This window comes from Lygodium microphyllum, chromosome 2, assembly GCF_053477565.2.
Source record: "Lygodium microphyllum isolate KBCC chromosome 2, Lygodium_microphyllum_v1.1.10, whole genome shotgun sequence".
In the NCBI taxonomy this organism is placed as follows: domain Eukaryota; kingdom Viridiplantae; phylum Streptophyta; class Polypodiopsida; order Schizaeales; family Lygodiaceae; genus Lygodium; species Lygodium microphyllum.
The window spans coordinates 111,771,470-111,796,095 of NC_141136.1; the positions used below are offsets into that span (position 1 = coordinate 111,771,470).

Sequence of the window (24,626 nt, forward strand, 5' to 3'; positions counted from 1 at the left end):
TGTTACATGTGATTTGCAACGACCAAGAGGTCTTGCACCTCAGACACCTCAGTGTAACGCTCGAGAACAAGTTGCTACTGCTACTGCTGGTGGTATTGGTGTTGCTACTGCTGTTGCCCCTCCTCTCCCTCCTACTGGGGATCAGAGGAAATGGGACTCAAAAGATGCACAAGCACTTTCTTTGATTGCCTTGTTAGTGAAAAGGGCAATTATTCCGCACATTCGGTCTTGTAAGACCTCAAAATCAGTATAGGATGTACTTGAGCGTATGTTTGCAGCATGCAATGAGACCAGGATATTCTATCTCCGCAGAGAGTTGGCCAATGTGACCATGGATGAAGGTGATAGAATGACAGAGCACCTTACTCACATATAGGATTTGCGTGAGCAACTACTCAATGTTGATGAGGTCATTCAGGATACTGAATTGGTAAACATCACACTGAACTCTCTTCTAGAGTCATATTTTGGTTTCCACACCTCTTTGATGTTATCTTTGAGGGGGGGCAGCAACCCCTTACATTTGTGGAGTTGGAAGACCTCTTGTTGCAAGAGGAACAAACTCGGAATAATGTGGCATTGTGTTCAGGTGATATGGCTATGCTTTCCAAGTTCAAAGGCAAAGGGAAAGTCAAGCAAAATGTAAAAAATCAGTAAAAGGGTGATGCTAGACAGCCATCAAATAAGGTTGTCCAAGACACAGAAAAGACTAAAAAGAAGGGAAAATGCCATTATTGCAAGAAGCCCGGTCACTATATCAATGAATGCAGAAAGAGATTGGCCAAAGACAAGAAAAAGAACTCCGGTTTGGCTATCCAAGAAACATCAGCCAACAAATCTACTGATGATGATACTTCAACCAACTTTGTAAAGGAGAACTATGCACTTCTCACATGCAGTTATGATTCTTCAATGGCTGACTCAGTATTTAATGCTGCTGAAATGCAGCAAACATGGTATTTCAACAGTGAGGCATCAAAGCACATCACTTCCACGAAGTGTTTGTTTACCTCTTTGCATTCACCCCCTGCTGAGAAGCGTGTTACATGTGCGAACAGCAACAGTATGATGTATGTGGCATTGGGACAATCACTATTACTGCTATAGATAGTTGCGATTTCATGCTTCTAGATGTCTTGTCTGTACCTAGCACTACAAAGAACTTGCTGTTTGTCTTTGCTTTTAATAAGCATGGCTTTCAAGTCATCTTTGAGAATGACAAATGCATTGTTGGAGACAGAGAGATGGATTATGCACTTAGGCTACCCAACACCCTGCATAAGAGTCTATTTTTGTTGGATACATATGACAAAAAGTCTCATGATGCTTTAGCAATCACTACTCTTTCGTCCGCTATGCAAAATGTGAAGCTATGGCATGCCCGCTATGGACACATGAGCTTTGGGAGTTTGATGACCCTTCAGAGGTGTCATATGGTAGATGCATTGCCTCTAGTGGAGACTCCACCTCCTCATGCATGTGAGGGATGTATTTTGGGCAAGATGCATAAGTTTGCCTTCAAAAAGGATGGTGCACTGCGTGTTGTCCGAAAAATGCAACTTATTCACTCTGATGTTTGTGGTCCCATAAGGACATTGCACTTGGAGGTCATCGGTACTTTGTTACATTTATTGATGACTATTCTCGGTATACATGGGTGTATGGGCTGAAGGCAAAATCCGATGTGTTCATGCGTTTCAAACATCTTGTTGCAAAGCTTAAGCTAAAACTGACTTAAAAGTGCAGACACTTTGCACAGATAGAGGGAGGTAGTACATGTCTCGTGCTTTTGAGACATATTTGCTTGATCATGGCATTAAGCATCAAGCTACTGATAGAATGACTCCTCAGCAAAATGGTGTTGCTGAAAGGAAGAATCGGGCTCTTATGGAGATGACTCATTGTATGCTAAAAAGCAAGGGGCTACCTCATAAATTTTGGCTAGAAGGCCTTCAGTGTGCAAATCATGTGTTGAATCGTGCACCCACTAAGGCACTGAAGACGATCACACCATTCGAAGCTTGGCATGGCAAGAAACCCAGAGTAGACTACTTTCGGGTGTTTGGCTGCATAGCCTATGCACATGTTCCAAGAGAGCTTCGTAGGAAGCTTGATGGCAAGGCTGTAAAATGCATATTTATTGGCTATAGTTCGGAGAGCAAGGGCTATCGCTTGTATGACCCACGCACGAAGAAAGTCTTTGTCAAAAGGGATGTTCTATTTGCTGAAAATGCCGCATTTTCCCATTATCGGTTTCAAATGCCAGCCACCCATGACATTGGTGATGTCTTTGAGGGTCTTTTGCCACTTACTTTGGAGTTTGTCCGTGTTATAAATGGCAAGACAGACTTAATATAGCAAGTTGTTGCTGCACCACATGCTCCCGAACAGCAGGGTATCGATGATGGTTTGCCACATGCAGTGGAAGAAGCAGTACAGCATGAAAAAGCTGCTGTAAATGCAGCCAAAACAATCCCAAGATGGCTGTTATAGACTCTCGAGGAGAGTAAAATGGATGCTCCTATACCTCAACGCACTAGAAGGGCTGCCAGAAATGCAGCAAATGATGCAGGGGGGGCACATTTGATTGATTTTATGGAAGTAGATGATTGTGATGAGCATGTGTTTATGAGCTCACTATTGGATGATGATAAGCCTACTTGGACAAAGCTCAGCAAGATGTACATTGGATGCAGGGCATGCAAGATGAGTTAGACTCTATTGCTACTAACTCTAAAGGGATCTTGTGGATTTACCACCTGTCAAGAAGACCATTGGCACAAAATGGGTTTTTAAACTCAAACGCAAGGCTGATGGTACAATTAACAAGTACAAAGCACAGTTGGTAGCAAAAGGCTACGCACAAAAGAAGGGCATAGATTATGAAGAAACTTTTGCTCCTACATCCCGTATGAGTACGGTGAGATGTGTGATTGCTATGGCTGCAAATTATGGCTGGAAAGTACATCAGTTGGACATAAAGACAACATTCTTGAATGGGGATTTGCATGAGGACGTTTATGTGTCACAACCTCCATGGTTTGTGGTTAAGGGGAAAAAGCACATGGTATACAAGCTACATAAAGCTCTTTATGGTCTCAATCAAGCTCCTCGTGCATGGTACTCCAAAATTTATGCTTATTTGGCTAGCAAAGGATTCAAAAATAGTCCAACTGCTCCCACTCTATACATTAAGAATGAGGGGGGGGACTTGCTGATTATCATTCTTTATGTAGATGACATGCTACTCACTAGACCTACAGAACAAAAAATTACAGATTTTAAGGCTGAATTAAAACATACATTTGCTATGTCAGATATGGACTGCCTACACTATTATTTGGGGATTCAATTCACCCAAAATCAGCATGGTATCATCATGTCACAGTCACAATATGTGGATAAGCTATTACATAGGTTTAGTATGCAAGATTGCAAACGTATGTGCACTTCTATGGAGCCAAGCTTAAAGTTGTCTATGCATGATGGTGAAGAGATGTCTGATGTTGCAATTTACAGCCAGGCTGTTGGCTGTCTTATTTATCTTTGCAACACATGCCCTGACATTTAGTATGCAGTATCTCAAGTGAGCAGGTATACACATAGCCCACGGACCATACATTGGCAAGTTGTTAAGCGAATCTTCAGATATTTGCAAGGTACTCAATCACATGCATTATTATTTCCTGGGGAGAACGACTTGCACTTACAGGCTTACAGTGATTCAGATTGGGTTGGTGATGCAGACACTAGGCAATCTACTAGTGGACATTGTTTCTTTCTAGGCCGTTCATGCATTTCATAGCTAAGGAAGAAACAGCCTATAGTGGCCACCTCGTCTTGTGAGGTTGAGTACAGGGGAGCCTTCACGGCAACAGTGGAATGTGTATGGTTGCGTAGATTGTTGGCTGATCTACATTTACCAATAGCATGAAATCCTGTGTTTCATGCTCGCATGAAACACACAGAGGTGCATTACCATTATGTCAGAGAGAGATGCTATGCAAGAGAGATCAGCTTGATATATGTACCTACACAAAAAAATGTTGCAGACATTTTCACCAAGGCACTACCACGCGAGAATTTTGAGGCTTTTCGAAAGTCCTTAAACTTGTTACCCTTTGGTGATTGATCATCCTTGTACTTTATCACATTGGCACTGTACGGGGGTTGTTAGAATTTGCCGATTCTATGGGCAGCGCCCAATGTAATTTGTGTGGTGTGGACACTTATTAAAGTGTCAATGTAAGGTATGTACACCTAATGTCTTAGAAACTTAAAGTAGTGACACTAGGCTCTAGAGTAAAATAAACCTAACTCTAGTTAGTTGGTGGAAGGCTGGTTAGGTCAACCCTTGACCTAAACATAAGTTGTACTTTCACTCTATCTTTCATTCTAGCAAGTACAATCTTCTCTTTTTGCTTCAGCTCACTCTCTTGCTGTCATTGTCTCTCCTCTCTCTCTCCATAGCTGGCTGCCATTTTCCAACAGAGTTAGAGACTGAAAAGGAGACTATAGCAACCTCTCAACTAGAAAGAACCCGCCAAGTGGCCATGTATCAAAGAGAAATAAATGGGCTAAAGGAGAAGCTCAAGGCCAAGGAACGAGAAGGAGAAGGTGGCAAGCAAAGCTCGCTAAAGAAACACAGGCTCTCATGAGCGTGCGACTAAATGAAGAGCTAGTAGTGCTGTACGAAGAGCTGCAAGGGGAGATGAAAAATGTCTAGGACGCCACGGAGTTGTTGGAAGCAATGAGAGAGGAGAAAGCACGAAGGTATCAAAAAGACATAGAAAATTTGAAAAAGAATGTCGCCTTAGAGCTAGAGGAGCAGAAGAGATTGAAGAGGGAAATTGAGGAACAAGAGCAGAGGCTGATGATCCTAGCTTAAAGGCAGGGAGAAAGCTTTGAAGAAATGAAAAAAAAGGCAGAAGAATGGACAACCAGAAGTAAAAGACAAGTACAAGACTTAGTGCACCGTCTAGCTAGTGCAGAAGGGGACAAGGTGCTCGCAAAGAGCAGGGCAAAGGCTGCTCAATTGAGCTTAGAGACCCAACAACGCGCCTTCCTCAACACTATCATGGACATCACCTAAATGGAAGAAGGGGAGGCCATTGATTCATTGAAAAGAAAGCTGGGGATTTCCCGCATGGCCTTGAGACAAGGGCTACACATGCCACCACAAGCAGCAGGAGTTAGCCTAAGCCTACAAGACCAGAGGAACTATTTGCTGAGGGCACGCTTAACAATGCAAGAAGTGGATGCCCTGGGATTCACGAAAGGAGTACCAAAGGAACACAGGGAGGAGGAAGAGACACCCCCTAGTCCATTTTGATTCCCCACATCACGCTTAGGGCACATCAAGGACAGGACATACCTAGGGAGGTCACCCTCTCCTATGGTTAGACCTGTCTCCCTAAGCCACACGCACCGCACCCCCTTAGGCAAGAACTGGGTCCTCAAGTGTGGAATAACGCCCAGACTTGTATGTGGTTCGACCCAACTCCCAGTTTCACTAACATTGGATCCTCAAGTGTGGAACAACACCCAAGCTTTCCTTGACCCAACTCCTAGTTCCACTAGCACGAGCACAATGCACCACACGGTAAGGTAGACACACCCCCAAGCAGTGCACCTTCTTCTCTTTACAGGTAACTACAAACAATGCAAACCACCAACTTCAGAGGCCCCCTCATCCACACAATCTACTCTCGGTCCACCACCTTAATCATGTAATCAGCTTCTCCCCAAGACCAATCCCTAGGAGGCCCCATCATCATCAACTCACACGACTGCCTTTCAAATCACCGAACCCTCATCAGCTCAGACCCGCAAGTGCCGTGGGACTGGCACTCGTCTAGGAGGCAAGTAATGTTACAGACATGTTACAGACCATGCATTCCAAAAAGAAGTAGAGGAAGCCCAAGTCAAAAAGTGAATAGAGAAGCTCATTCTGCCCAGGTGAGAAAAGTGGAGGAGAAGGCAAGCTAAAAAACAACATGGGAGAGCACTGAATATTCTAGTAAGGTGCTCAAAAAAAACGTAGGAGAGCACCGAATATTCTAGCAAGCTGCTAAAAAAGAACAGGAGAGAGCACTAAAGATTCTAGCAAGGTGCTCAGAAGGCTCTAGCAAGGAAAGCGTAGGGCGCAATGTAATTCATTTTATGAGAGCGCCATGCTCCCTCCTGTGCAAATTGCAAAGTCTAAACGGACATAGGTGAAGAGATAAGGCAACTAGAAGGGAATAGAAAAAGAGGATCTTGACAAGATACCCAATCATGTAAAAAAAAAGGGATGGATGCCCAAGGGATTTAGGGCTTGTATATAAACTCAAAAAGTGAATGAGAAGCTCATTCTTTGGTATATGGCAAAAGTGGTATCTTCTTCTTCTCTTCTTCTCTCCTTCTTGCTTGCTTTTATGTTTGAGAGAGGGAGTGTAAGAGTGTGAGGGAGAGTGTGAGAGCAAGGGATCTTGGAGAAGAAGCTCTCCATCATCTCCTCTCTTCTTTTTCTCCTCTTCTCTTGTCTCGTGTAAGACTATGGAAGATGGAGCTTGGAGGTGGAGACTTGGGGTTGCTTGAGCTCGCATCTCAAATCGTGGAGCTACCAATTTGCTTGAGGGAGGAGGCTACTCATCTGGGCATCAAGGTAAGCTCACTACACCCCCGTAGAATCAAAGGTGCATCGCCTAGGTGAGAGATGGCCATTTGTGCTCACTTGAAATGCTTGAAGCAATAAGCGGTCCATGGGTCTTGGCGGATGAGCGTAAGCTTCCACTACAAGAGAAGAATCATAGCAGCTCTCAGTATCTGTCAACAATGTCTCACAGTAACATACAAGTCCAATCTGTCAAAAATGCCTCTAAATATACGTGACCATGGATTCTCCGCCTTTGGCCAGACTGCCAAAGTATCCCCTCATGTGAGCTCAAACTAAGAGCCAAGCCCGCTCTTTGTCAAAGAACCAACTCATTCATAAACCTAGATGTCAATCCCAACTTCAAGATTTGAACCTGCCAGACTTCGGTCGATGCATCAAGAAAATCCCTCTTGGAAACCTGTGCACATATATACCTATATAGATGAGGCTCTCCAACCCCATCGCACCACCCTCTCACACTTCCTCTCTGGCACTGGAGAGTTGTGAGGGATGACCGCACTGCTTGTACTAGCAACATGAAAGAGAGGCTCTTGCAACCATCGCCAAGGCCACATAGTTGGAGCCTAAACTTGGACCTAGAGATAAGGAAGACTCGCGAGTCATTACCCTTTGTCATCATCTGCACCTACACCTACCGTAAAGCTCCTAATGTCCTGCAATCATTCCAGAGGTGTCCCTTCTTGCCACAATAATAGCACTGAGACTTCTTCTTCCGCAATATGGCACCCCTCTTTGAAACTGGAACATCTGAAGCGCCAAGAGATAGCATCCTCAAAGAAACCTAAAGCTAAACACAGCAAGTCTCCAACATAACATTGGTAGATGAGAAAAGAATGTCGGCATACTGACCATCAGGAGGAGAGGCTGAAGAAGCCATGATGAGAAAGATACAAAGAAGACGAACAAGGATCTTCTAGAAGAAAAGTATGCCAAAAATACAAACTCACAAGAATTGCATGAGTTCAAAGCAATACAAAAAACACATAGAGAAAAGATCAACAGTAATCAAAGTGTAGTGATGAGAAAGTGACAACCAAAGGTACATCAGCCCTCTCTAAAGTTGAGGAATTATCACAAAATGAAAATACGGACCAAACACAACCAAAAAATAGCCTGAAACTTGTCACCCAGCCCAACACAGAAGCAAAAAAGCAAAACACAAATGCTAATGAAAAAACACAATTAGGAATTGCAATAAATGCAGTCACGACCTGTAATGAGACAGGTCGCCTCAGCCTACTGTCCCCAAAACATAGAGTTGGAAGGGTCAAGAATAGGTCCCTAGCCTTGAAACAGCCCCAAAAAACTGTAAATGCAAATGGCAAACTGCAGAATGGTGAGAAAAGAGCAGAAAAACAGACTGAACATTAGCAAAAGATGATTGCCCTAGCTGCAAATCAGGCGGAATAGTGAGAACAGGTCCAAAAAGTAGACAAAAAGTCAAAATTCAGACCGGAACTGGTGTAAAACAGCAGCAAGAACAATGATCCTGCAATCCGATGCCATGTCAAAAGTGGATGTAGTGATGGAAGTGTGGAAAATTGCTGTAATAGACTGGCGAACACAAGAACAAAGGAAAAAGAAAAAGAAACACTGCAAAAGAAAAGAACACTGCACAACGAACTCGGAAGCAAAGAGATACTCAAGAAATGGAATCCATATACCAAGACATGAGACAGTACAAAACCAATGTGAGTCACCGGCTGTGAAGGCATTGGCACCTGCTCCTCTCCCTCCACCAGAACTTGTCAGATGATGAATGACAAATGATGCATGATGATAATGACTGTGGAGGAGGAGCCTGAATAAATTAGATAAAAATAATGGCAAAAATGATGTCAGGTCAGCCAGCAATAAATGCTAAAATAGCCATCATAAAATGCCTAAATAATCTAGGAAATGTCATGGTGCCCTATCTCACTGACATGCACAAACTCAACCATGAACTAACATATTTGCTAACAACCTTCCTGGGCTATAAAAGGAAGACCCCTCCAAAACCATGACCAAACTATCTTTCACCTAGTTAGAGTTCTTCTAGCTAGCCTTAATCTCTTCACCTATCTTCTGTCCAAATCACCATCTATGCTTCATAGTAGTGGAAGCACATGGGTGGACTAAGCCATCTTTATATTAATTTGTTTGGAATTAAAAAAGTTTCTATTTCCTCTCATATTTGCTGTGTATTCTCTACTCCTTGCTTAAATCTACGCCATGTAAGTTTTACAATGGGGACCAATTCCTCCGGAGTGATGATGTCCCACACTGAGAGGTGAAAAGCCTAGCATAGAAAACATCATGTTTGGTTTAAGGTAGAATTGACAAAAGAATCACAATCAATCCCTCTGATTGGATGGTCTTTCCAAGGGCAAGCCAAGTCATCCCAAATCTCCTCCATCTTGTGGATTTGATCCTTCATGGTGGGGAAATTAGAGACAAAAAGGTATCTTGAATTCATCTCCAAGGTCATATGATATGCAAAGGTCTTCACCTAATAGAGCTTTGACAAATAGGTCCAAATTTCAAAGGCTTCATGGATATATTGAATGTGCATGAGAACTTCACATTTGAAGTTCACGAAGATTCAAGATAATGATCGAGAATGGGAACTAGGCTGATCCCGACGAAGAGATACCTAATCCATAGAATCATCTATCTTTGCGTCCATAGTGGGATATCGAACAGGCAATAGCAATTTCCCAAAGGTCAAACATGTAAAGGATGGCCTTGACCATACAACTCCAAAGGGAATAGTTGGTCCCAAGTAACAAACTCCCAAAGGTCAAACATGTCAAGGACAGCCTTGGCCTTGCAATTCCAAAGGAAATAGTTGGCCTTGACCGTGCAACTCCAAAGGGAATAGTTGGTCCCAAGTAACAAACTCCCAAAGGTCAAACATGTCAAGGATAGCCTTGACCTTGCAATTCCAAAGGAAATAGTTGGTCCCATCCAACTTCTCAGCATCAGGAAGATTGGGTAGAAGAGGCACCTATATGGACGATACTTTGGGGGGCAAGGGGGGGTGCGTATGCAGCCTCTGTCTGCCGTAATTTCCTGTGAGCTGCCTGCTGTTGGGCTGTTACAGCCAGCACACTGCCACCCTTTGGCCAGAGATAGCCTGCGTGCTGGAGCGGGAGAGAGAGAGGTGTGTCGCACAAGCTGCACCCTGTATAGACTTGCGATCCTGCAGGCAGATATGCACACCAATCCTGATTCCGCACATACACCAGCTCACCTTGTGCAACCTGTGTAACTCTGCAGGCAGTCGTGTTCCTGTACCATCCCGGGCAGCACAGGCTGACAGACAGTCGGGCAGGCAGCAGTTCAGACACATGGCAGCACATTTATTGCCTGGCCTACCTGATCATTATGTTGCTTTTTTGCAGCCTGGCCCATGTGCTCGTGTACTTTTTGTCAAAGAGTTCATGAGGTTGGCGGAGTGCATACTTCAGTCACCATGTACAAATTCTTCTTTCAGATTTCAGTCTTCAGCATTCTCTCCCTCTCTTTTTTTCATAATGAGTAGTTGTATTATACAAATCACGCGAGGAATACAAAAGTCACGGTAAAGAAACAGAAGAAATTGCTCTATGCCAAGGAACTAAGTCCTCCCTAGGAAGAAGGCCAACATGCTGAATGAGATTTAATTGCCAATGCAGAAGACCCTTGAGTCTAACAATATGTCCCTGGACACTAGAGGCCGAGTCAAAAACAAATGCATTCCAGGTGACCTAGTTGTGCCAACAACCCCAAAATCTAAGAAAGTGGAACACTACCTTCATATGTGGCTAAGCCAAACTTAGCAAAGACCAGTGATAGGGGCACAGCAATGGCCCAACCACAACTCTCCAAATATCAAATAGAAGGGTCCATATTTTTCTAGCTTAAGGGCAGGAAATAAATCTGTGAGGAGAGGATTCCACGCTAGTAATGCAAAAAGTACAATCGCCGTTCAAGATTCTATGCTTTGAAAAAGCCAAGGCAATGAAAAGTCCACTAATCAAACTCTCCAAAGAAAGACCTTATTGAACAAGTCTTGTTTAGCCAGCCTTCCATCACAATAAATTTCCACCAAGCCTTAGATTTATGCAAGCCCCAAACAGTATTGGCTTTGGTAACCAGAACTTTGATCATGAGATGATACACTTGATTAGCCAAAGCCTTTTCAAGATTAACCTAGCCTGCAAGATCCCAATCCTGCCAAGGACGATTAGAATCAAGGGTGGAAAAGGGATCCCTATCACCAAAGTGGCATTAGCAATAGAAGATAAGCCCAAACATGCCATACGATTAAATTCTGGTCAGTCCTCGTGTTTCCCACCCCAAGAGGGCAACTTTGACACAAGTAGTAATTCCGTCTGAAAAGAGTTAGCTGCCAAGAGATCCTCTACTAGATGACAGTGCACCTTCTGAAAAACTAGCTTCCATGAGCATAGCAATTGAGTCACCAAAAAAGAGGAAGATGTTGAGAAACCGGCATCAAAGTTAAGGATGTGCCACCACAAGCCCTAAATGCAGGTATTACCATGCACGAGAACTCGGTCCTCCAAAAAAAAAAAGTGACCAACGAAGAGCACCATATGAGTCTCAACATCTAGAATAGCCCCATCACCTATGCTCTTCGTGGTGCAAGCATGGCTCCAAGAAATCCAAGAAATACTTGCATGCAAGGAGTCCTTTTTCCATAACATGAAATGGATGTGCCTAGTAAGATCATTCAAGGTAGTGGTAGTCCAAGACAGTAGTGGCAAAAAATAAGCAAGCATGGGTAACATGATAGTTTGTGCCACTTTGAGACAAACATGGAATGGACAGCAAGCCTGAGATTTCCAATAAACAAATTTAGCCTCCAATTTATGTGAAATACATTCTAGCAAGTGCTTTGGCTAGACATCAATACCCAAGGTATACCCTAGATGCATGATGACATTGCCACGGGGTATTACTATACTCTGCAATCCCAAGGTTTGCAAATCTGATTCAATGCAGCTAATAAGGGAGGATTTCATAGCTAATATAGACACTAGAGGCATGCTCAAAAAGATTCCAAACATCCAATGTCTTGCGGAGATTATCCCCTTCTGCTTTCAAGATCACAAAAGTGTCAAGATTGTGGGAGAGAAGGAAGGAGTCTCACTTGTAGCTTTCTTGCTTGCACAATGGGGGAATACACACAAAGGTGGAGGCTGAAAACAGTTTTCCTCTTCTTAGTTGTGTAAGCCAAAAAGGAGTCAAGTACAAAGAAATAGAAAAACCCTATATATGGGTCTCAAACCAAACTCAACTAACTAAGGTGGCATACTAACTGAGCCACGAACTAGAGTAGATAAGGATAGCTGTCATCTAGCTATTTTCATGGGCAGTGTACCAACCGCATCTGCAACTAACACGTCGGTGACATAAATGCACAACGGTCACCCTGGCATATCACGAGTGGAGCTCGATATCTCAACACCCCCCCTCGAGCTCAATCCCAATTCCTTCACACCAAGTAGGTCTCTGAACTTGCGTAGCTTCTCTGCGCCCAATGCCTTCGTAAATATGTCAGCTACCTGATCCTCTGTGCTGACATAAACTAGATCAATAAGACCTAGTAAAACCCTCTCCCGCACATAGTAATAATGCACCTCAATGTGCTTTGTTCTAGCATGATAGACTGGATTATTCACCAAGTGTATACTACTCATGTTGTCACAATAAATGACAACTGGCCCATCTGTAGATTGATGCATATCATAAAGTAGCTTATGCAACCAAGCTACCTCACATGCAGCCATTGCTGCACCCCTGTACTCAGCCTCTGTGCTCGACAAGGCAACTGTAGGCTGTTTCTTGCTGCTCCAAGTGACTGCAGCACTCCCAAAAGAGAACACATATCCACTGGTAGATCGTCTATCAGAAATGCTACCAGTCCAATCAGCATCAGTGTATCCATGCAACTGTATTTGAACCCCAGTCTCATAAAATAGTCCATACTGCAATGTGGACTTTACATACCTGAGTATGCGTCCAGCCGCATCCAAATGCGGTTTTCTTGGAGCCTGCATAAACTGACTTACCAATCCAACAGCATAGCTCAAATCTGGCCTGGTAATAGTCATATAAATCAAGCTTCCTACTATGCGTCTGTACATAGTAGGGTCTTCCAGAAGCTCACCTGCATCTGTGCTCAGCTTCACATTCTGCTCCAAAGGAACTGAAATAGGCTTACAGCCTGTCATCCCATATTTGGACAGCATGTCCAATCCATACTGCCTCTGCAAGAGCTGTATCCCACTTGGTGATCTAATCACCTCAATGCCCAAGAAATAACGTAACTCTCCCAAATCCTTCATCTCAAACTTCTGCTTCAATAGCATTTTCACATGAAGGATATCTTCATCACTGTCACCTGTCATAATCAAATCATCAACATAAATGATAAGTAGCATAATACCTTTCTCTGTTTTTCTCACATAAAGTGAGAAATCTGCCTTGGAAATCTGAAAGCCAATAGTGACAAGATACTGTCCTATCTTGTCAGACCATGCTCTAAGTGCTTGCTTCAAGCCATACAAGGCTTTCTTCAACCTGCAAACAAACTCAGGATGAACAGCATGCACATAACCTGGTGGCTGCTCCATATAGACCTCTTCTTGCAAATCACCATGCAAGAAGGCATTCTTTACATCCATCTGATGTAAAGACCATCCCTTTGATGCAGCCATAGCAATGACTGCTCTTACGATTGCCATCCTTGCAACCGGACTGAATGTTTCTTCATAGTCAATGCTATATGTTTGTGCATACCCCTTAACTACTAATCTTGCCTTGTATCTGTTCACAGAACCATCTGCATTGTGCTTCACCTTATAAACCCACTTACAGCCAATTGCATTCTTACCTTTAGGCAAAGGTACCAATTCCCATGTAGCATTTGCTTCCAAGGCATCCATTTCTTCATCCATGGCTTTCTCCCATTTTTCTTTTCCCATGGCTTGCTCAAAAGAAGTGGGTTCTGGTTCCTGTATCACTTTGACCATATATGCATAGTGAATGGCTGTAAATCCATCATATTTCAGCCTATCCACAGGATATCTAGCTCTCGTAGACTTGCGCAAAGTAGGTTCACTCCCAGGTGCTCTCAAAACATCCCCGGTCTTCCTTACTCTAGATGTAACAATAGAAGGAATACCCAACTCATCATCAATACTCTGTTCTGAGCCACTGGATTCACCATCCACATAAGAGTGACTTCACATCAAACATGAGCTGATCAACCTTCTCTTTTCCTTTTCGTGATACCTGCATACCACTATCTGCATTGCTTTGAGAAGATTCTCCTGATCTCAATCTGCCTATCCATGGCGAAAAATGTGAACCACTGCTAGAGAACGCTCCAGGCCCACTAATATTTTGTGACTGCTGCTGTGAATTCTGTGCAGCATTACCATTTTGTGCATCTACATCATCAATCATATTTACTGGTTTATACCAGCTACTCATCTCATCAAAAACAGCATCTCTGCTCACTGTAAACTTACGAGTAGAAGGGTTATAGCATCTATACCCTTTTTGCTGCAGAGAGTAACCAATAAAGATGCACTTCTCAGCTTTTGGATCCAACTTGGATCTCAACTCATCTGGCACATGTACATAGGCAATGCAACAAAAAAATTTCAAATGAGAAATATCTGGTTTCCTACCAGTATACCTCTCCTCTGGAGTCATCCCATGTATTGCTGCAGTGGGAGTCATGTTCATTATATAGACTGCTGTAGCAACTGCTTCAGCCCAATAAAAATCTGACAAGTCTTTTTCGTTGAGCATGGCACGAGATACCTCTCCAATATGCCTGTTTTTCCTTTCTGCAATTCCATTTTGTTGTGGGGTATGACTGCATGAATATTGCTGCTTTATGCCATGCCCCTGCAGAAACCTTGCAAACTCATTTGAGAGGTACTCTCCCTCTCCATCTAACCTTAGGCATTTTATTTGCAGGCCTGTTTCTTTTTCAACCATAGCTTTAAGAGTTTTGAAATGCCCAAAAACTTCACTTTTCTTTTTTATAAAATACACCCAAACTTTTCTGCTATAGTCATCAATAAAAGTAACAAAATAATGACAGCCTCCAAGAGATACAGCTTTAGTAGTCCACACATCAGAGTGGATTAATTCCAATGGCTTCTTACTCTCTTGAACATGTCTAGGAAATGGTTTCCTTGCCTGTTTTCCAAACTGACAGACTTCACATACCTTATGCATTTCTGCAACCTTGAATTTAGGCAATCCTGCAACAATATTTTGGACCTGCATTGATTTAAGTCGCTGTACATTAACATGACCAATGCGTTTATGCCAGATATCAATATCTGCAACTACACCGGTCCCATGTGCAAACATTGCTGCACTCAATTCAGACATGTCTGCATCCAACGTAAACATTCTGCCCTTCTTCTTTCCTTTTGCTATCAAGCGACCTTTATTTTTCATATCCTCAACAAAGCACCCATGAGGATTAAATCTGACCTGCAAGCCCTGTTCAACCATTTGACCAACAGAAACTAGATTCTTGGTGATATTCGAGACATGAAATACATCGGACAGGTATTTCTTTTTCCCATCCTGCATAGACAAAGGAATTTTTCCAATCTGCACAATAGGATGTGCAGTATCATCACCAGTCTCCACAAATCCTGGTTTTTCCATTTTCCTTGCATCCTCCATCCATTCTACATGACCTGTCATGTGGTTTGATGCACCTGAGTCAACATACTATACATCATTGCTTTCTTCTGCACTTGTCACAGAATTGTTCATGTGCTGCACCATAAACAAATGCTCATTTCTGTCATCACCCTGTCTACTAGAAGATGCATAGTTCCCTTGTTGCAATTTTTCATTCATGATGTCATTCTACTTTTTATAGCAGTCTTTAGCCATATGACCCATTTTATCACAGTAGTATCATTCAACATTACTGTTTGCATTTTGGCCTCTTTGCCATCCACCACGACCTCTTTGGCTCCCCCTGCCTCTAGAGTTACCACGTCCTCCTCCATAGGACTGGTTTTCTTGAGTTTGCTGTATATTCTGATTTCTACCATGACCTCCAGATCGGCCTCCTCTACCTCTGCCTCTACCTCTTCCAGCATTTGAGTAGAAGACAGCTTTTTTTTAAGTTCCTCCTGAAGAAGATGCACCACCATTTCTCTGCTCCTCAGAAATTAGAAGAGCAATCAACTCCTCAAAATCAGGAAATCTTTCACGGACGGAAATGGATGTTCGGAACTGTGCATAATCCTTTCCTAGACCATTCAAGGTCACAGAAACTAAATCATCATCTTTCACTGGCGACCCAATGGAAGCAAGTGCATCTGCAATCTTCTTCACCTTCATGTGGTAGTCATTGATGCTCATATTTTCTCTTTGCACATTATGCAACTCTTGCTTGAGCTGCATTTTCCTGGCTTGCGTATTCGTGCTATACATTTTTTACAAAGTATCCCATGTCTCCTTTGGCGTACTTGCATCTTGAATATGCACAATCATAGAGTCTAAAATTCTGAAAGACAGCCAATACATAACTTTCCTGGCTCTCTCATGCCATGCTTTAAATGCCTGTATTTGCTGTTGATTGGGAACATCAGGAAGAACTGGTTTTTCTTCATTTCCTGCAACAAATTCCCAATATCCTTTTTCCATAAGGAAATTCGTCATTCTAAACTTCCATGCTTGGAAGTTGTTCTTGTCAAGCTTTTCAGTGACAATCTGTGAGAGAGAATCAGACGCCATTATAGAACACTGCAAAAAATTCTGTCACTGCAAAGAACACAACTTCAGCCTCACAAGGGCTAATCTGCAAAACTGACGAAAGTGGTATTTGACCACACAGTCACTTCCTAGTGACGATTTTACATCAACAGGCAACAAGGATGATTCTGTAACTCCCAATGTCTCTGTGCACAGGCATACGATGCAATTTTTACAGTAACTTTTCACCGACCTGTAGAACAGTGGTCGCAAAGCATAAAACTGGGTCTTTTCCTGAGTGCGTACAGAAAACTTCCGCCTCCAAAACAGGCCCCGAAATGGCCTCAAATCAAAAAAACAGGGTCTCTTGCTTCACCGCGAAGGGCGTCTCAATCTGAGACAATGCACTCTTGCAATTTCCGGCTGTGCTACCTGCAAAGATCTACTCCCAAAACAGAAAATGAAAGCAACACTGCTCCTCTTACCAGAACACCGCGAGCTTGGATTGCTTTCTTGAGCTCCTTACCACGAACAAGGCTCTGATACCATGTCAAGATTATGGGAGAGAAGGAAGGAGTCTCACTTGTAGCTTTCTTGCTTGCACAATGAGGGAATACACACAAAGGTGGAGGCTGAAAACAGTTTTCCTCTTCTTAGTTGTGTAAGCCAAAAAGGAGTCAAGTACAAAGAAATAGAAGAACCCTATATATGGGTCTCAAACCAAACTCAACTAACTAAGGTGGCATACTAACTGAGCCACGAACTAGAGTAGATAAGGATAGCTGTCATCTAGCTATTATTCATGGGCAGTGTACCAACCGCATCTACAACTAACACGTCGGTGACATAAATGCACAACGGTCACCCTGGCATAGCACGAGTGGAGCTCGATATCTCAACAAAAAGTGTCATCAGCCAATTACTGGCCAATAAAATGTTGACCAAAAGGAAGGAATAACCAGCCAACCGTCCAATGACCAGCACATGGGATAACATGGTGAGGACTGGATGGTCGCTAAGGCAAAAAACAAAGGAATCAAAGGGCAGCCCTGTCTAACTAAGCATCCAAGGGCAAAGGGCTCAGTGACACCACCATTCAGCATAACCTACAAAGAAGTAACCAAAACCAATAATTCCACTATAGCCTATAGACATTGCCTACAAACAAGGGCATCATGAATGCCACACTGTCGAGCAACCCTGTGCACATTATGAATCAATTGCTCAAAAGAGTGATTGCCCTCAAATGGGAAGTCAAGCAAGACTCTGTCAAGGAACTACCCCATATGACCATTAAAAACTGGATGTTTCAAGTAAGATTAATCCCAAGACTAATGGACAAAGCCAAGACCAAAGATCTTGCTTAAGAACGGCCAAAGCAAAATCATGCCAAGCACGACTCTCAAATGCATCCATCACCTAGTGTTCAGAAGTAGATTGCGAGAGATCAACGCACATATTAAAATCCCCCATCAGCAAACCTGCTCTACCAAGCAACAAACATGTTTTTAGTCTATCCCACAGATCGCATCTGAACAAGGGATCATTCGAGGCATAGAACCTAATCAGCCATAGAACCTCCCTTCAAACAAAATTTTAATCAACCACCACTACAAATGAATTTAGACCCTAATGTTCAAATTTGGAGATGGAGGGATTATCTCCCTTCTTTGAAGCAGACTGTGGATGATGACGATCCCAAGGGGTAATCACCTTACCTCTTGTATCAAAAGCAAGTCAAGTAGGTGAACTCCTTGAACGATCAGCAAATGCTTTAATAGTGGTGGGTTTTCGAGGGGGGAACAAACCATTTCACTAGCAGTATGCACTGAAAAGACAGCTTATCTTTATGCTGCACATAGGTACGTAAAGGATCCTGTGAAGTGCTACGCATAGTAGCTACCATGTCAACATCAGCCTTTTTGCCTCTTTTAGAATGAACACCAATCCAATCAGGTTCAAGTTGGTCTGAAGGCTGCATGGGCTGTTTTCCTCTATCTACATTTATCAGTGAAGGGGCCTCATCATCCTAAGGGCCTTCAACCATGAGATCTTCATTGACAATTAGGGCGATCCCAGCATCCGGAGCTGCATTTTTCTTTGGGCACTCGGCCATAAAATGCCCCAGCTTCCCAGAAGAGAAACAATGGCCTGCAAGAGTGACCCATTTCAAGTGAAAATACAATGAAGGCATTCCACGACAATTTAGACGCAACCAATTAGGCCTTTTCTGAGAAGTGTCCCACACCATACATATATGATTGCAATTTGTAGCCCTCGCGCTAGGGGGAACCAAGACGGTACCAACAACTACCATAGCATCTTTCAGCAGAGGCCAATATACAGCATCACAACCTTCCACTTCCACCCATACCAGACATTCCTGTTGAAGTAACCATTGGAAATCCACCATTGGCCTCCAAGGCACAACATGGACTAAACATCTATCAAGGAACAAAGGCACCCTTGCCAGGAGATCATCAGGATACCTTGTTGATTTTAGCATCACTCATAAAAACCCTGTGGTCCCACAAAAATTTCAGCCACAAAATCCCCCCTGCAACATTGACTGCAACCACTGACGGATCCAAGAAAGCAGCGGGATCTTGCTTGCAAAGAAGAGGATAACTCCTCTTTCATAGAGCACTGAAAAAGAATGCAACAAAGTCTTCATATCCACAATAGCATCCAAAACATCATCTTTGTTCTAATTAGGAAATGTTTCAGAAGTGAGCTTGACATAGTCACCCAGCAACATGTTGGTGACTCCAACAGCTGCTCCCAGTCTAAATCCTGAGATTCGTCTCACAAGTAGAAGTAACCTGTGCAAATGAGTGCACCTGATGCTTGGATTGCAAGGGTTCTTCAAAATCCGTCATCAGGGCATCACAAGTCTATTTGCTGCATTTATATGGCTGAACATCAAAACATGGTACCATCATCTTAATACAGCAAACCATTTCTTCCCCCTCATCAGCCTCAGAGTATAGTCCCAAAGCCTCCACTACTTAATCAATGAAAGCAGTATTCAACACTTGAGGCCAATTTCAGGTCACTGCCCACAGAAGTATGCTGGACTGCTGCAGGTCGCTGCCTGTGTGTGTGTGTGTGTGTGTGTGTGTGTGTGTGTGTGAAATCGCAGGTCTGCAGATCTTTCTCCACCAAGTCTGATCTGGTGTTTAGTGGTCTGCACCTGATTTGATGTGCTGATGGTCTGACGTGGTGCTGCCTGGTTTCTGACATGCTGTCCTCTGGTTTGTGCCTAAACACCCAGGTCTGTGCTTGGCTGGAGCACATGTATCTCCCTGTCTGCAGATTGCTGTCTGGAGTCTCTTCTCAACTGTCTACAGGTCTGTCTGCAGGTCACAACTGTCTGTAGACACACATGTTTGGAGGTCACTGTCCACAGAGCTCACAAGGTTGACCCTAGTTGTGCACTGCAGGTCCTCTCTCTCTCTCTCTCTCTCTCTCTCTCTCTCTCTCTCTCCTGTGCTCCACTCTTTCTCTAAGCCCCTGCATCTGCTTCCACAATGCTGCACTCTGACAGAACAGTCTACATCTGGGGCTCCGGTGTTACTTGAACCTATGGCTCTACTAACCATATATGATGGTTGTATGACCTAGCTGGCTGTTACAAAGTGAGCCTTGCCTTCCTCTCAAAACAACCTAATGCAGTGAACTTTTAATTGCATCTTGGGTATGGCATGCTGAGCTTCGCAAACACCCCAGAGGCAAAGGAGAACAATCCTAGTACTGCTTTATACTGCTGCCTAAAAAGTTTTCTGAATACACAGGGTCCATTGGCTTCCCATGTTCTGTATCCTAAAAAGTTTTCTGAATACACAGGGTCCATTGGCTTCCCATGTTCTGTATAGCATAAGGCAACAGTAGTACCATGTCCAGTCTTTGTACTGTGGGCATTTCAGAGCATTTGTAAAGTGATAAAATCTGTCCATGCAGCACCTGGCAAATTTAAGTAGCCATTTATTAAGTGGAGGTCGCATTTCATATTAACAACACCAGTACTACTTGTCTGCTCAAATTAGGGTCATGTTTGCATCATTGTTATGAACAAGTTCTTTCACCTTTGATCCAAGCATCTTTTTCACACAACAAGCACAACCAGAGCTAGTATAAAACATGTAAACAACCATGACTGTTTCAAAAGTGTAGTTCCTAGGCAATTCGGTCCCCTGGTCTACCAAATCTCCAGACTCAAACCTAGGCTAACATAACCAACTATCACATCATCCTTAAGTTAACCACGTTATTCATTAAGCAGTCACAAAGTCAAGTATCTAAAACAAGCAAATCCAGAAACTAAACTGCTAAAAAGTAAAATTAGGGAGAAACTAGAACTATTTTTAGCAGCAGAACCCTAGATTGGCATCAGCAGTCTCCAATAAAAAAAATTTTAAATAAGCTTATAGACCATTTGCACCAGCAACTATCTCAATTAGTTCTCCTGTAATCTTGGCTTGCCTCTCCCTGTTGTAGGTGACGGAAAGGGTCTTCTTTAGTTCAGAAGCATTGTCGCTGGCATTTTTCATTGCAGTCATCCTCGCAGCAACTTCACTGGCAACAGATTCCTGAAGAGCGCGAAGTATTTGACTATTTAAATACAGTGGAAAAAGAGCATCCAGGATTTGAACAGGTTCTTGTTCAAATTGCAAAACAGATGCAAAATGAGGTGCTTCAATCTGCTGCACATGCTCCCTTTCTATACTTAGCTTCCCTTTCTTGGTTGTAAGTCGGAACATCTCATCATCTGCAGCATCCACACAATTCCCATTAACACAAACGGCTCCTTGAGATGAAATGGGAAGCAAAGTGTGGATCACAGGCTCTGATTTGATGAGAGAAATGAATTTAGCGTAGATGAATTCCACTTTATCAACTTCTTCGCTAATGAAGAGTGAGAAAAGTTCATCTGCGATCGCTTGCGCCTGTCTAGTAGTAGGGGTGTTGCCGATATCCATGACCCTACTGAGGGGAATGTGAGGCCTTTTCCTGAAGAAGGCAGCACCCTTCCGACCTAAGCAAAAAAGAGTGCAATCTACCCCAATGCGGTTGAGCTCCAAAATCCTGTCCTCTGTTCTCTTCAGCACTTGGTTGTTGAAGCTGCCACAGAGGCCTCGATCGCTGGTGATAACGATGATTGCAACTCTCTGTACAGGCCTAACATGGACAAGGGGCATGTGATCGATGTCTGCGCTTTGGATGCAGCTGCTCACATGGAGGAGCACTTTGATGAGGTTCTCTGAGAAAGGGCGAGAGTTAACAACGGCCTCTTGGGCTTTGCGGACGCGGGCTGCCGCCACAAGCTTCATAGCATCGGTGATCTTCTTAGTGCTCTCGACTGTCGCTATGCGATGGCGGAGGTCCTTGAGGCCACAGCAGATTCTTATACCTCTGCTTGTGCTGCTGAAAGAGGAAATCGAACAAGGAGCTGAGGATCTACCACGGCTGAGATCAGATCTCACGGGTACGCTATCCTCGGAGAAGTTGAGAGACGACAAACCCGAGCATGAGGTGCATTTCTGAAGCTGAAGCGCCATGGATATTGACTGCAGCTGATTGTTTGGCTATGGCTGCAGAAAGGGATACTGTACCAACAATCAACACACACACACACACTCTCTCTCTCTCTCTCTCTCTCTCTCAGAGATCCTCGGCGACGTCGAAGCTTCTGTCACTCCCATGCAAAATTCATGAAAACTTTTGCAAACCTTCATTTTTTGCCATTGCTAGGCTACAAACTTTTCACCTTTACCTGCCTTCATCAAGTCATCATCCCTCTCGGAACACATACCTGCATGAGAACGGCTAGGTGAAAAGGAAGCCCACATACAAGAAAGTTGTCCATTGGCTTTTCTTGACCATCAAAAGTGCGCAGGTCACACACAAGCATCGCTTGATACATGTCAATCTCATTAGTTGCTTGCAAAGGGTTCAATTCAGTCACTTCTAAGTGCACAAGAGCCGTTTTGTCTCCTCGAGTGCATAAGAGCCGTTTTGTCTCCCTGAGTGCATAAGAGCAGTTGTGGAGACAAATGTAGAACAAGAGGCAAGCAAGAATGGAGAAGTTAAAGCCCATGTGTGACCTTAAGTAAACTTGATGTGATCCCCAATTGTTGTACTTGAGAGTACATCTATACTATTATATTATTTTGCTTGTGGCTTTGGTGGTCTTTGAACCTCCACATTTATTCCCAAACCACCAAGCCTATCCAAAAAAATTAAATTTTGAATCTCTCTTTTTCCCTCTTGAACAATTGTCTTGACTCTCTATCTCAATCAGTCCAATTAATAATTGCTCTCTCTCTCTCTCTCTCTCTCTCTCTCTCTCTCTCTCTCTCCCAAGAGGTGGGAGGCAAGGCAATAAGGAGTAGCGATGCCTAGTAAGGTGAAAGAGGCAAGTGCGAGAACAAGGAGGCAAGTGCAAGTGAGAGAGCAAGGCGGCCAACAGGGCAACAACATCCCCCTCTCTGCAAGCTAGCAAGAGTTAAGAGGAGGCAAGGAAGCATGAGAGAAGAGGAGGGTGACGTGAGAGGATAGAGGAGGTTGGCTTTAAATTTTGAATCTCTCTTTTTCCCTCCTGAACAGTTATCTCGACTCTCTTTTGAATCTCTCTTTTTCCCTCCTGAATAATTGTCTCGACTCTCTATCTCAATCAGACCAATTAATAATTGCTCTCTCTCTCTCTCTCTCTCTCTCTCTCTCTCTCTCTCTCTCTCTACTCGAGGTGGGAGGTAGGCCAATAAGGAGTACTGGTGCCTAGTAAGGTGAAAGAGGCAGGCACATGAACAAGGAGGCAAGTGCAGGTGAGAGAGCAAGGCAGGCAACAGGGTAGCAACATCCCCCTCTCTACAAGCTAGCAAGAATCACTAGCAATAGGAGGCATGAGAGCAAAGAGGAGGCAATGAAGTAGGAGAGTAGAGGAGGGTGCCATGAGAGGATAGAGGAGGCTAGGGGCAATGAATGAGGGGACGAGTGCGGGTGAAAGGGAAGGTGGCAAGCTAGCACGTTGCCATGGCGATCAACAAAGAGGAGATGAAGGCCAATAGAGAGGAGGCGGAAGGTGCAAGAAGTAGGAGGCAACACCCTCGTAAGGACACATGCAGCAGCCAACAGCAAACAATGAGGAAGAGAGAGTTGCACCACTCTTTAAAAATTAGGGTTTTTGAGTGTGTGGAACGGAGAGAGAGAGAGAGAGAGAGAAGAAAATAGAGGAAAGAGGAGAGAGGAGAGAAGAAAAGAAGAAAGGGAGAGACGAAAAGAAAGAGAGGAGAGAGGAAAATAGAAGAAAGGGAGAGAGGAGATGAAAAGCAAGAGGAGAGAGAGAAGAAAAGAGAAGGGAGATGGAAGGCGAGAGGGGGAGAGAGAGAAGAGATAGGAGAAAGAGAGAGGAGAGAGAAGAAAAGAAGAGGGAGAGAGCGAGAGAGAAGAGGGAGAGAGGAAAAGCAAGAGGAGAGAGGAGAAGGGAGAGGGGAGAGAGAGAAGAGAGGAGAGAGAGAGAGAAGATAGAGAGAAGAGAGGAGAGAGAAGAAAAGAGAGAGATAGAGAGAAGGGGGAGAAAGAGAAGAGAGAGAATGGAAAGAGGGAAGTGAAGTGTCCAGCTGGCCACTTCACTTAGTCGCTTCGTGGCACATTGCCGCAAAGTGGCCTAGTGTTCCAAGGAACACTGGTATATATTATTGAAAGGCATACCAATCCTAGTGTACAAGTCAACATTAGGAACAAAAAAAAGATGAGAAAACATTGTCAAAAGCAACAGAGGTGAAAGAGCAAGACAAGAGATAGAGTGAGAGGGCAAGTTTCATGTGTGTATGTAGCATGTACGAGAGAGAGAGAGAGAGAGAGAGAGAGAGAGAGAGAGAGTGAGTGAGTGAGTGTGTGTGTGTGTGTGTGTGTGTGTGTGTGTGTGTGTGTGTGTGTGTGTGTGTGTGTGTGTGTGTGTGTGTGTGTGTGTGTGTGTGTGTGTGTGTGTGTGTGTGTGTGTGTGTGTGTGTGTGTGTGTGTGTGTGTGTGTGTGTGTGTGTGTGTGTGTGTGTGTGTGTGTGTGTGTGTGCACCTGCACAAGGGGTGAGGGATCAACTTGAGTGAGAGGACAAAGAAAGAAAAAGGGAGGGGGGCATGCATAAAGCACCATCCTAGACACGAAGAACATAATCAACCATTACAATAGCGATACTCTCACAAAGAATGTTAATGAGAGTTGCATAGCTAGCAACTC

General features: G+C 43.7%; 1 protein-coding gene across 1 annotated transcript; it reads right to left on the bottom strand.

Annotated features, from left to right (window-relative positions):
* Positions 1–20,251: 20,251 nt before the first annotated feature.
* On the bottom strand, positions 20,252–22,270 carry LOC148040192 (ATP synthase gamma chain, chloroplastic-like). Its single transcript, XM_087697443.1, has one exon. It carries the CDS (start codon positions 21,946–21,948, stop codon positions 20,815–20,817), a length of 1,134 nt encoding a protein of 377 aa, XP_087553569.1. The 5' UTR covers positions 21,949–22,270; the 3' UTR covers positions 20,252–20,814.
* Between the last annotated feature and the right edge of the window lie 2,356 nt (positions 22,271–24,626).